This window comes from Notechis scutatus, chromosome Z (genome assembly GCF_049901735.1).
Source record: "Notechis scutatus isolate UNSWTSFEM ecotype Mainland chromosome Z, rNotScu1.2, whole genome shotgun sequence".
NCBI classification, from domain to species: Eukaryota; Metazoa; Chordata; class Lepidosauria; order Squamata; family Elapidae; genus Notechis; species Notechis scutatus.
In genome coordinates this window covers 139,674,069-139,688,447 of record NC_142025.1, presented here as the reverse complement: position 1 = coordinate 139,688,447, position 14,379 = coordinate 139,674,069, and the positions used below count along the sequence as shown (strand labels likewise).

The 14,379-nt window shown below is 38.4% G+C and overlaps 1 protein-coding gene across 1 annotated transcript in view; it reads left to right on the top strand.

The window, feature by feature from the left end:
- LOC113418508 (transmembrane protease serine 9-like) overlaps positions 1-14,379 on the top strand; it is a 43,568-nt gene that overhangs the window by 26,586 nt on the left and 2,603 nt on the right. Inside the window, exons 8-10 of the mRNA XM_087947276.1 lie at positions 5,251-5,256; positions 7,925-8,084; positions 12,932-13,206. Of these exons, the coding sequence (XP_087803402.1) occupies positions 5,251-5,256; positions 7,925-8,084; positions 12,932-13,206 (441 nt within the window). The remainder of the gene's footprint in view (positions 1-5,250; positions 5,257-7,924; positions 8,085-12,931; positions 13,207-14,379) is intronic.

Sequence of the window (14,379 nt, the reverse complement as noted above, 5' to 3'; positions counted from 1 at the left end):
TCTACTTGTAGAAAATTTACCACAGCATCATATCTGTCCGAAGTCATTCCAAAAATTATAAATAGTTCATCCTGGATCAAATATTGACATTTGTTTATTAATGCCATCTCTTATCAATTATGGTTAAATTAAATATAATAGGTTCAATCTAAGGGTGACTTTTCTAAATAAAGATTGGGAAAAGTCTAAATTCACAAAACAGTATCTGCATAAAGTCACATTCTCAGAGCCATGAACTCTTCCTGGGCCATTTGTTAGTCAGATCAATATTCTTTCACAGGTTTGCAATAGTTTAATAATTGAAATTCCAACAGAATGGATACTGTGCATGCCCAGTTCTCTGCATTTGGCAAGACCAAGTAAGCAAAAACTGCACTAATTCTAGTCAGGTATCTTTAATGCTAGGAAATCCTGAATAGGAAGCTGATGCATGATATGAATTATTCTCTGCAGGAAAAGATACAGTACAGGAAATGAATTGTTGGACAGTTTCATGATTACAATTTTTGAAGAGTCTTAACCATGCTTTTTGTCTTCATTTCTCTTCTGTCATTTTTTCTTGAGACTCTTCAACTAATAAAGAGAATCTGTCTTTGTGGTCACTGACTTAATGGCACATCCTCATCAGTGGCAACAAATAGAAAGGAAAAGACAGAGTGGAGACAACAGATCTGAGAACTAAAACCTTGAGTTACCACCACCATCATTCACTGAACCTGGTGAGCAAGGAGAGGCAAAGTTTCAAGTGAAGTGCACACTCCACCATCACCACCGAAGTTTTCAGTCATATAAAAGGAGGAAATATAACATGTCACATAACGAAAAAGGACAAAATGTAGACTAACACGTCACATAATCAAAAAGGAAGAAATATATGTCATAAACTGTTGGTTGCTCACAATAAAATATTAATAGTGGGTGTGAGTGATGTTTATTCATCTTTTATAGAAGTACTATTTTTACATGGTAAAACATGTGAGCAGAGCCATCAAATTGATTTTTCCTCAGGTGTGGTATTTTACTGGTAACTGGCCAGCTTCTAAGAAGCAATACTGAATTAATCTTAAGTCATGGGGTTCTCATTTAGCGTCTTCAAGAACTCTAGCAGAAAATTACTAAGGTACCAAAAATCTGGAAAAACAGAAGAAAGTTACAATACCTTTAAAAAATGAAGAAGAAAAGAGGTTGTTGCAGTAGTCAGTTTGTTATTGTTTGTTCGTTTGTTCATTTGTTTAAATTTGTTGGCTACCTAACTCCAGTGGACTAAGTTATTTTAGTCATGTTGGTTGACTTTATGTGAACAACTAATTGTACGTTCTGAAAAATGCTTTCAAAGAAGCTTTGGGATAATATGATAAAATCCTTCTAAAAATGGCTTCTAATGTTTAGGGTGGTGGTAGGACTTTGAGGATAATAGATTGTGAAGTTCCAAACAGTTTCCTATGAAGAATATATTGGTCAAGTTAAGATTTTTGATATGATCCTATCAGACAGGTATATATAAATAAATTATATAGAAGTTCCCAGTTTCTTCTAAAGGAAATAAAAACCCTAACAGTGCTTTAGAAGCTCCTACTTCTTCAGTAACTAAGAAACATGTCACAACCTCTTTCAAAGTTATTTCTATTTCTGTTCCCAGACCACTTTCATGTCCTACCTGTGCTGATTTTTAGGTAGTACATTCCTCTAAGCAGAAGTGCTTGGTTTATTTTCTTTTTGTTCTTTAGAAATCATCCATGAATATTGATGTTTCATTACTTTGACATCTTTTAATATTTTTTAACTTGTTTTAAAATCACCCAAGCCTTACTTGAAGTTTGACTTTGTAATTAGACAGGAGAAAAAGTCTGGATTTGAGATGTTACTGAGGATTCAGTAATAGGATTCAGGGATGCAGAACATTTAGGATGTATCCACAAATTCAAAAAGAAGGAAATTATTTTTTATGTTTGGTAAGAAATCCTGCAGTAAGGGCAACAAAAGACAGTGGAATTGTTCCACCAACTGCTCTCTATGATTTCAGCTCTGGTTTGAGAATAAGATCAGATAATAAAGTGTCACTTAGACACAACATAGCTAATGGCAAGAATAGAGGGAAAGATATCCCTAAGTATTAGAGAGTCACTAGAGGTTGCACACTAGGTCCACACTAGAAAAGCATTTTCAATTAGCATCAAGTGACTGTGACTTTTGAAACTCTTTTGCATCCATTGCAAAAACATTCAGTTTTAATGATTCAGCTGAGATCATCTGTTGGCAAAATCTCTTTAACTGAAAGTGTCCCTTTGTGTGGCTTGTGCTGTATAACAAAGCAGAGCTGCCACAATTAAAGAAATTTCTTATCCTTCATATTAGATCTGTGAAATATTTTCTGCTATTGTGAAAATAGGGAACTCTACCTGAATGACTGATTGTTGTACTAAGATTAGGGCAGGTTGGAGGAGATGGGGAGATCACAAAAGAGAGTGGGCAAGGATGTTGATTTGGGAATTTCTAAAGCCGAGAGACTTCTGGAAATGAGAACTTTTTAGTTGCATTCTCCAATTCAGCAAGGAGGAAATGCCCTATGCTCCACCTTTTCACTGTTGGTAATAAAGTTTGTGGCACAAATGCCAAGAGTGGACTCAAGCTGTTTTGTTTGAAACTGCCTAGAGCACAACTACTCAGGCAACACATTAGAAGAAAAAAGGCAAAGAAATGGCAACCATGGGCTTTCCATCCATCTTGCTGGGACTCTGTCTATTGTATCTGTCTGCAGCACAAGGTGAATGAGGGGGAGGTTTGGGTATTCAATGTTTAATATCTCTTCTTCCCCCCATGATAGCTGGAAATCAGTTCTGCAAACTGGATGGGCCTACTTTGAGATCTTTACAATGGTGTTATAAATTAAGGTGAGCAAAGAAATCTCTTATTTTTTTAATTTTGAACTTTAGGACAGCTCTTTGTCTGCAGCTTTCAAGATTGTTAAATAAATATTCTCTTCATCTTGCAAGTTTTAAAGTTGTTATGGAGGGACTCTCGTCTTTTTGGATTGCATGTTCTCCACTGTTTACTTCCACCTTCTGTGAGAAGAGAATGTGCTTTCCATCAGGTCAATAGCATGACGATGTGAGGTTGAAATATGTAGAAACATGGGCATGCAATCTATAACAGAATAAGAGGGTTTGAAGGGACCTTTGAAGTCTTATAATCCAATACCTTGCTCAGGCAGGAAATCCTATATCAGTGGTGGCTAACCTTTTTGAGCTCCCATGCTGATAAAGAAGATTACTTTCTGTATTGTTTTTTAGAAGTCCTAGAGAACAAGGGAAAAGTAAATATTGTTCCTATGTTCAAAATTCTGGGGAAAATAGAGTCCATGAAGCACCATACATCAAATGAACATTAATACCCGAACCAGTTCATAAAATATTTTTTCCAAGCACCATGAACGCAATCCAGTGATTATTGGATATCAACAGGAGCTTTTCAAAAATAAGTCTTGTTATACTAACATACCTCTTTTTTAAAAAATTGAAAACTTCCTTAGCATATTTTGAGAATGCTGTAGATAAAGATTGTTAGACGGGGGCCATCCAGAAGGGATTCTCCAAGCAAGATCTTTCCCCAAAAGTGTCATTAGAAATTCTATTTCTCACTGCAAATATAAATCTCAAAAATGGTGACCACTCACATGTCAAAAAAAATGGTTGTATTTTATTAATAGATTATATAATGTAAGAAGCCAGTAGTAGTTAAGGAACCATGCTAGAACCTGGGAAACCATGATCACTAACTTTGGGCATTGACAAAACAGAGGGGAAAGTATTCAAAGAAGAATGTGTTTTTAAAGTAATAATCTGCATTGAGAGAAAAGCAACAAAAAGGAAAATAAATGCAAAGGTCTCAATGAAAGAAATGGTACTAAAGGAAAAAGCAATCACTGTAGAATTGGTATTCAGTGGCAAATAGTATTAAGGGAATATCCTGGACATTCCTGGACATTCATGCACAATGTGGTCTTTAGGGATAAGAACAAAATTAATATATGCTCTATTATGCTCTATTAATATATTAATTACATTAATTATAATATATGTTCTATTATGCTATATTATAATGCTATATATTATAAGCTATATTAAACTTGTTCTACCAATTGCCTGGTCAATAGCCTGAGATAGTGTATGTTTTGGATAAGCCATGTAAGGATACTGGCACATCCACTTTTGTTTGGGGAGTTAGGAGTTCAATAAAAGGAGGGAGAACAAAAAGGGGGACTGAAAATCCCGCATTTGTACAATCATAATTTGTACAATCAGGCAGAGGAAGGACAAGGAGAAAGAAGGAAAAGAGAAGGGGATTAAGAACCGAGCCTTTATGTAAAAGGTATCACTTAGGGAGAAACAAGGACAGAGGTGATATTCAGCAGGTTCTGACCAGTTCTGAAGAACCGGTAATGGAAATTTAGAATAGTTTGGAGAACTGGCATAACCTTCCCCCAGGAATGGGGAGGGAATGGAGATTTTACAGTATCCTTCCCCTGTCACGCCCACCAAGCCACACCATGCCCACCAAGCCACACCCATAGAATCAGTAGTAAAAAAAATTGAATCCCACCAAAGAACAAGGAATGTTATAACTTTGCATCCAATCTTCTTGGTTCTTGACAATTGATGGTAGACAGAACTTCCTGAAATTCATGTAATAATGCTAAATCTTTCCTGTCTGTCTGTGTGCAACCTTTACCTGGGCAAAACAGTGCATGTTAGGGCAACAGTTTTTGAACCAAGGTTGAACTACTTCAATGAGCTAACTTACAGAATATGTCCAAAATCTGGAACCCGTAACTTCTACAGAACTGAAATTTGGCAAATCCTGTAAAACATTTAAATGATATAAAAATTATTATTAAATATTGTTATGACATAATAAAAATGTAATCAAACATTTTCCTGTTACCTGCTGTTTGACTGAATTATACATGGGCTACATACAAGGCAGATAATCTCTGAGTATTTCCCTGAATTTTCAAGAACTTTTTCAGTATATTAGTAGCTCTGCTATTGTTGAAGGCATTTAGGAATCTGGGAAAGAAATACCACTGAAATAATGAGCTGCCTAGTCCCAACTAAAACTAAAATATGATCCTCTGAATCAAGTCTGAATTAGCTAGAATCCTTGTCTCTGCTCCTGTTGACACTTCTATATTGTTATGTTCCTCCTCCATGTTCCTTCTAACCTGAAATATCTTTTTTTTTCCCCTCACAGGTGCTGGTAGGCCAAATACAACTAAAAGGCTTTCGGTGTATTGAAAGCTTGAGAGAAATAGCTAAGCCACTGAGAAGGAAAATGTACAACATATTGGTTAGGGCTACCAGAACTAAAAAACCAGTAGATGGCAGTTTACTGTGTCTTTTTGCTGCCATCTTGTAGTTTGTAGCAGTCCATATCTATTAACTCTAATGTTACTAAGCCTGATTTAAGGCAGGTTTGCAAATATCAGAAAAGAAGAGGAAATAATCAGTATTTCCAATCTGAGGTTTGAGGTCCTTATTTTATATTGCAAAACATTCTGCATGCTAAAATGTTTCAATAGCTCAAGGTATGTGTTTTTTGATAGCCACTGTTTTCTCTGAAGGCTTAAAGTTCATAATGGGCAGAGTGAAAATACAAATAAGTGGGACAAGTCATCTACTTGGTGAGGATACCTGTTTCTTTCAAGTTTTCCAGGCAACAGAGGGTTCTGAATATTTTCCATTTTAATTTGTACTGAATTATATGGAATATCTATGGAATGAGCAGAAATCAAGATCAGCATTAGAAAAGCTATCTTTCTACAGTTTTCATGATTTGGGGGTTAAAAATGGAAGTGGGTGGGGACAGATTGGCAATGCAAATTTTGAGCACTGGTGCAAGGAAGCAAATAATTTCGGGACAAATTTAAAGGAGAATTCTTAACCCTCCCCTTAGCACCACGACACAGATCCATCTAACCTTCAACCAAGTATCCCTGATTGCTTGGCTGACTAGTCCATTCTGGGACTTGAAGTCTATGCATCTTAAAGTTCTAATTGTGTTTGAAAGTTTTATTTCTAAGATGGGTGGGGGGAGTTCTGGACATGGGAATGTTTAAATAAGAGCTAAAATAAATAAGATTTTCCTTTTTACTTCTATGACAATCTGAGTTATTGCCCAGTGAAAAAAAGGACATCTTCTGTTTGAGAGTGAAATTAAAATGTACTCTCACTTTAATCCTATATGTACTTATTTGAAATTGAACTAACAACACCATTTAATCACCATGGGGTGACAATAATGTCCTAAATGCATATATACATATATAGCAGGTATATATAAAATGGGAGTATTTCTTGTTTTTTATTTATTTATTATTTAGGGAATTTATATAGCTGTCCATCCATTCTGAGTGATTCTGGGAAGTTTTGAGTCCTGGAATAAACTCTTATGTTATGGAGATACTACCAAAACTGATTCAGGGCAACTATGATTCAGAAAAAACCAAATCCAAAATACTTTAGTTATTCGAGGTTTCACACTAACCAAAATCTGAATGTAACAAGTGGAGAATGGAAAGTGAGTGACAGATCTCAGCATACCAGTCCAAAAAGCAGAAATTCACTAAATATAGTATGCATAGTCACCCATAAATTTAATATATCAAAATTACCAAAATTTGGTGAGACTGCAACATATCTTGAGATTTTCAGTGACCATGCATGGAATTTCACAATACAGAGAATCAGGGATTTTGTAGAAAATCTCTTAAGATTCCACATGAGAATGCAAAAATTTTCTAGGATCTCACAAGAGAAGGTCAAAGTTGACCAAAAGTCAAAAAGTTATCCATTCTTGATAGCTATTAGGGATCAAGATCAAATATAAACTTATATAGATGTAAGACCTATTTGCATGTCAATCTAATGCATGTCAATCTAAGTGTGACAAGTGATCAATCCAATCATTCCAAAAGCACTATCCAATGTTTATTTGATATGATGTCTCTGGACTTATCTAATAAACAATATTCTCAAGGAAGCTTCCAGTAGACTTGTCTTAAGCCTGCCTTAACGAGTAGTTAAAGTGACAGATTAGTTAGCCACATACTAACTTTTTTTTTAATGTATTTAACCTTGTGTATTTTACATTTTTAGCTCCTAAAATTACTAATTGTTTGTATTTCACTTAATAAAGATTTGATTGACCCCCTTGTAAGTATTCCAGTTGCGCTCTGGAATTGTCAAATTGTCAAAATTTTCTAAATTATCTCAATCGCCCTATTTTTCTCCTTTGGGGAAAGCATGAATCAGTTGAGTAAAAACATCATAGTAAATATTTTACTGGAATACCTGTAGAAAAGTTCTAGAGATCCTGATTACTATATATAATTTTTCTTTTGGGAGTAAGCTCAGGAAGCTGAAAAAATAATGTTGGCAGATATGCTAACTGAGAAACTTGCCAGATAGAAAGACTGGAAAGATGGAAAGAAAGTTCAGATAGTGTCCTGAGTCTCAAAAGATCAGTTCTAGCAGAGTGAAGGAAACTCAGAGATTGAGGTTCTCGATCCCATCCTAAATGCAGGATAAATGACTATTTAAAGTGTCAGACTTTGTGCACATACAGTATATTAACAAAAAAATTAAATGTTGATTTCTGATACACTGCAAAATTGGGATCAAATGCTTATCAATCTGTTTTGTGTGGGAAATCATTTGTGGTCTTACTTGACTTAACCAAAACAATGACATATTTGTCTAATTACTTTGACATGGCATATTATCTGAACAGAACTTTTATATTCCATCTGTCTGGTTCAGATGATGGATGTTTCATGAGGTATGTGATTCAAGCCTATGAGATCCATTTTGCTGAACATAGCAAAAGGTCACTAAGAAGCCTGACGTTTCTTCTCTTCTCTGTATAGAATGTGGACAGCCTAGAAACTCGCGAATTGTTGGAGGTCAGGATGCCACCCCAGGAAAATGGCCCTGGCAAGTCAGCATTGTCCGGAATGGGCGACATTATTGTGGAGCCTCAATTATAAGTGAACAATGGATACTATCAGCAGCTCATTGCTTCTATAAGTAAGTATCAGATATTGTGTGTGTTGCTAGGAATCTTCAAGAAAGCTCCTGCTAAATTGCTAAACTGAACTAAAGCTGCCCACCGGTCAGCTACAGTTTCAGCAGTGCCATGTTAGAGATGGGAGAAAACAGATGAACTAATTAGTGAGTCAGGAAGCAGGCAGGCAAAAGTAACTTGTCATTTGTTCAGTGGGATAGAAAGTATGACTACAATTAGGATCAGAATTTTTGTTGCTAAGCAAGGTGGGATTCAGCTGGTTTGTACCATTTGTTAACTTTCTGAGCAGTTCAGTGAACCAGTTGTTGGAAGAAATCTGCTTCCAAAAGCCTTTTGTTTTTCCCACTTTAAAAGGCTAATTCTGACAGGAAGGAAACATTCTGTTTCTAGCTTAATACTGTTTATCTTTAAGTGTTTTCAGAAACTGCTTCTCTGGTTAAGCCTTGTTACATTGTAATAGCAGTTGGTCCTTGGCAGTATACCCAGACTAGCTGGAGCTGCTTCTCTGGAGGGACTTGACTTTTTTAAAGGGGAAGAGTTGTTTTACACTTTTTACACTGCTTTAGTGGCTCCGGGCACTGTCCTTTTGGGGTGTACTTCCAAGAGGCAGGATGCAAGCTTGGCACTGTCTGATTTTTTTTTTTACTGCCTTTCTGGGGGCATGTGACATTTCCTTAAATCTGGATGATTTCCTTAGGATATCTTGTGAGGTGAATGAGACTAGGTGGTATCTAAGTGGTACAAATGGATCTAAGAATTGCTTCTCTTGGGTGGGAAAGCGTGCTCTGTCAGTTCACTGAGCACAAGAGTCTTGTCTATGGGGATTCTTCAGTCATCCAGGTCATAGTTGTCCCAAAGATGTTTTTTTTCAAGAGGCAACTATACTTCCTTGGTTTCCAGAAAGTCCAGTTGCCTCTTGAAAAAGCACCTTTAGGACAGGAGTCTCTTGCACTGCTTCAGAGTGGCCAAGGCACATGATTGCTCACTGATAGTAATGTTTTTGTTTTTTTTAAAGGAGATAGGGGTGTGGATCCTCCAATTCATTTTAGTTTTCTCTATAAGACTTAGTAACATGGCACCAGGCTTGAAGTTTATTTAGATATCTGTGGCATGTACTAATTTTTACTGTGATACTGACAAACTTGGGTCCCCTTATATACTTTGGTAATTTGTTTCTTTATCTCAGCATTTGTAGCCCAAGTGTGCCCACCCACTTTCTGGAGAGCTTAAATGACCTCTCTGCTAAAGGATTTCACTTTATGAGCAAGAGTTGGCTGTTGATAATTGTCATTACATTTTAACTATTTTAATTCCTTAAGGTGCTCTGGCACCCTGCCTGATTTGTAACTCCAGCTTACAGATATTGCTGATGAAAAGGAAGGTATTCAGACAGAATGGTTTAGGTTTCCATGACAGTTGTGGCTATCATTGATCTTCAGGGTGTATTCCCCCATTTCTAATGATTGGTTTTTAGGGCAACTTTTTGCAAGCAAAAACGCTTTTGGTATTTTTATATAGGTAATTCTTGACTCACAACAGTTCATTTAGTGACCATTCAAAGTTAAAATAGCACTGAAAAAAGTGACTTATGACCATTTTTCACACTTACAATCATTGCAGCATCCCCACGGTCAGGAGAGGCCAGGCAAGGCGAAGTACCCCTTGATGTGAGTGGCACTGAGTTGGCCACACCCACCCAGTCATGTGACTACCCAGCCATGCCTACCAAGCTGGTCATTAGGTCAGAAAACCAATTGTTAAATTATTTGAATCCCACTACTGAAGCAAGGCAAGCATTAAGTGAGTCGTCACCACCTCCATTTTATGACCCATTTTGACATGGTTGTGAAGCAAACCACTGCAGTTAAGAGAATCACATGATTGTTAAGTGAATTTGGCTTCCCTCATACACTTTATCAGAAGCCAGATGGGAAGCTCACAAATGGTGATCACATGACTCAGAATGCTGCAACTGTCAGAGCACCTAAATTGCGAATAGGTAATTGTGTTGGGAGGCTCAATGGTTGCAAGTGTGAAAACCAGCTATAAGTTATTTTTATAGTGCTTAAAAGGAATGGTTGCAAACTGAAGACTATCCCAAAGGTGCTTTTTCAAAAGGCAACTGGACTTGTTTTTGCTTGAAGATGTTTCTTTCTTCAGAAGCTTCTTGGATGAGAAGTGTAACATCTTTAAGGAAAAATAAAATCCAATTGCCTTTTGAAAAAAGCACATGACCTGGATGATTGAGAATCTCCATAGACATTGAAAACCACCAATATATAGTAATTTTTGTAAAACTGGAAAAAATGTTTTCATGACCTAATATGATTTTGTTGCTGATAAACGTTGTACAGTTCTAAAGTCAAATGCAACCACTTATTTATGCATCACCTTTATTATATTTATACTGTACATAAGTCAAGGCAGTGAACATATCAAGGTGAGTTGGACTAAGAGAGAGTCACTCAGTTGGCTTTTATGCCTAAGGCTTTAGAAAAAGTTAGGATTGTGAGGTCTTGTCTTCTACTCCCAGAAGCGGTAAAGAACCCTTTAAAAAATACTAGGGGTAAAACATTATATAACCAATAAGCCATCTTAGCAATACATAGCCTTGAGGCATGATATTTTTTGACTGCTTAGCTAATGTTTAAGTACCATAGTATTTGGTTTTGTATTAATTTAGTTATGTTTTTAGCATATACAATTGTTATGTTTTATGATTGCAAGCCACCCAGAGTTACCCAGTGGTAAAATGGACAGCCAATATTTTTTATAAATAAATAATAATCTTTTCTGATGTTTCTCATTCAACTATTAACCAGGCTGTGGCCTACTTAATCACCAAGCTCAAATAAGGTCAGCCAAATGTTATTATTTGCTATGGCATGCAAATATCAGACTAAATTCAAAAGAAATATGTCAAGTAGGAAAAATAAATAAAACTTAGCTTAAATTTGATAAGTGTCTGGAGATTCTCAGCAAAGTTCCTTTTTCAAGAGAAACTGGACTTTATTTTGCTTTTTCCTTGAATACATTTCACTTCTCACCCAAAAGGCTTCTTCAGTTCAGTTCAGTTAAATTTGATAGTATTAAGCTAACCTATCACATTTAAATTTACACTTTGGTTACTTTTTTATGGTTTGTAGGGGCAGCCTACAACTAAGTTTTTAGGTGCAGCCCTGGGTTTGTCAATGCCAGGGGTCTGCAACCTCTGGCTCTTTCAGCCCTCTGTTGCAGCTCCTTGCCAGCTGATCCCACCACTGGCTGGCCCCATCCCTCCCCTCCCAGTAACTCCTCACCTGGTCTGAGAAGGTAAGGGTGACAGCGGGGGATGGAGACTTGCTCCATATACCAGAGTGGGAGCAAAGCACCCCTGTACTTGCCTTTGCGCAGCAACAGCATTCCATCTTCGTCGCAGTACATTTGCTCTCAACGCAGCCCTCGGCTCCACCCGCTCGCCATTTGCTCTCCCTTAGGTGCGATGCGTTGCCTGTTTTCCCCTCCTTCAGAGGCCTTGGCCTGGCCCTTAATCTCTTCGCTTCCTCCCCTACAACCTCCTCTTTTATCGTTTGTGGCCGCAACCTTACCTTCCTCCAGTGGCTGGCTGCTAGGGAAGGCAAGCCAGGGCTGAGAGCCACTGGGCTCCCCACCAGCCCGCATCCCGCCCCCCACTTGTCGTGAGATGCCTGCAGCCACTGCCTCTCTTTTTTGGTGGAAGAAGTCTCCCAGCTGATGCCTCTTTGCTAGCCGGAATCGAGACACGCTGTCTCCTATCAGAAAGTCCCAGAACCTCACATGTGCACACGTGAGCTGGGACTTTCTGCGAGGAGAAGGCACGTGGGCAAGTCCCTCTGGTGCAGCAGGCTCAATGGAGTGGACCTGTGTGCCAGCACCTCTGTTCCCCTTGCTCTCTTCCAGGTTCTGGTGCGCCGGCCAGCCTGCCAGCAAACGCTGCTCTTGCCCTGCCCGCTGCTCCTGCCACCATTGCAGATGAGAGGGCAGCAGTAGTTCACACGTGCAGCCCTGCCTCTCTAAAAGAGCAGCAGCGAGAGACAGGCAAGAACTGCTGTTGCCTTTTCGCTCCCAGTAGTGGTAGGAGCAGCTGGTGGGGCAGCGTTTGCTGGCAGGGCGTCAATTGCCCCATGTCCAAGCTAGCCAGTATGTCAGAACTTGGAAGAGCAAGGGGAGCAGAGCTGCCAGCCAGAACAGGTGGGCCAGGGCTTTCCTTCCTCCCCACCCAAGCAGGCTTCTTACTGCTCTTCTGGGGAGACAGGGCTGTGCTGAAGCTGACTCCATGCAGGAGGAACGCTTGTCCGACGCCACGGTAAGAGGTGCTCCAGAAAGGAGGGTGGGGACTCCCAGGGCTGCCTCCCGCAGCAATGCTGCTGCCCCCGCCACCTAGCCACTCAATTTCTGCCTTCTCACACCATCCCAGTCAAACCAGGTGTGTGTGTGTGTGTGTGTGTGTGTGTGTGTGTTAGAGAGAGAGAGAGAGAGAGAGAAAGAGAGAGAGAGAGAGAAAGAGAGAAAGGAAGGGCAAGAAACAAAAGAGGGAGAGAAAGAGAGAGAGAGAGAGAGAGAGAGAGAAAGAAAGAAAGAAAGAAAGAAAGAAAGAAAGAAAGAAAGAAAGAAAGAAAGAAAGAAAGAAAGAAAGAAAGAAAGAAAGAAAGAAGAAATAGGAAGAAAAGAGGAAGAGGAAGGGAGAGAAAGAAAAAGAAAGAAAGAGCAAGTAATTTCAACCCATGATTTATGTTGCATCATGTTATATAAACCAAGCCAACTTAAATTTAGCCAATTTTAGCCAAGCAATTCCAGAAATATAACTATTTGTTTGCTTTTGTGTTTATAGCAGTTCACCTGGTGATACATATGTGGCACTGCTGGGCGCCCATCAGCTCCGCAATCTCTCAACTGATGTAGTATTTGTGATGGTGAAAAAAATTATCCTCCACCCAGACTTTAATGGGAAAGCCGCCTCTCTTGGAGATATTGCTTTAATTCAATTGGAAACACCAGTGGATTTCACTAACTCCATTATGCCCATCTGTTTGCCGACATCCTCTGAAAATTTCTCTACAGAAACAGATTGTTGGGTCACTGGATGGGGAACAATTAAATATGAAGGTGAGACATATAAAAGGAATCTACAGTCTGATTAGCAAAATATTTCCTTAGAATAAGTCATTAAAATGTGAAAAGAAAAAAAAAACATAATATGGAACAGAAGCAGAGGTGGTATTCAGCAGGTTCTTACCAGTTCTGGGGAACCAGTAGCGGAAATTTTGAGTAGTTCAGAGAACCGGTAAATACTACCTCTGACTGGAGATTTTACACTATCCTTACCCTGCCATGCCCACCAAGCCACACCCACAGAACTGGTAGTAAAAAATTTGAATCCCACCACTGAACAGAAGTATATTCTTCCTTTCCTTCTAATTCTTTTTCATTTTGATCATGGATTAATTTCTTTAGGCTATCATTGCTGTTAGTTAATCTCCCAGGTGTGAATTGGTAGTTCATAGATGTCCTAAGATGAAACTCAGACAAAATATTTTACTTGTATAAGCTGGAATTTGACTGAGTTACTAGAACAAGAATGTTAAACAAATTGGATACTTTATGCACTTTTGTTGTTTTGTGAAAAATGGCACTTTGTGGCCACATATTTGTGGTACAACCACTGACATCCAGATCAAAGCTGTAGCTTCTGTATGGTGGCATCATAATTCATGTGTCACCATTACATATTTACATCCTAATTTGTTACATAAGTAATTTATGGGTATTATCTCTTCACGTTATGAGGTACAATCCTGGGAAAGGTACAATACAGAGATGGTATTCAGCAGGTTCTGACAAGTTCTGGAGAACCGGTAGTGGAAATTTTGAGGAGTTCAGAGAACCGGCAAATACCACCTTTGACTGGAGGTTTTACAGTATCCTTCCCCTGTCACACCCACCAGGCCATGCCCACAGAACCGGTAGTAAAAAAAAATTGAATCCCACCACTGGTACAGTAACCAAAATAGTAAGTCACAATTCACAATAGTAAGTCACTATATTGAGTAGGTTTGCCCACAGCATTAAACCAGAACTTAATAAAGATCTTGATGGAGTAAAACAGTCAGAACCCAATCATTACATGCTTGGGCTCTCAAAAATGCAATGCATATTTCTTTACCATAAGCTGCTGAGCAAATGTAGCCCTGTATTTATTTACATGGTATATCCATTGCTAAAATGATACATATCTAATTGGAATGATTCCAGACTGCTTTTTTGTTCACTACTGTAACG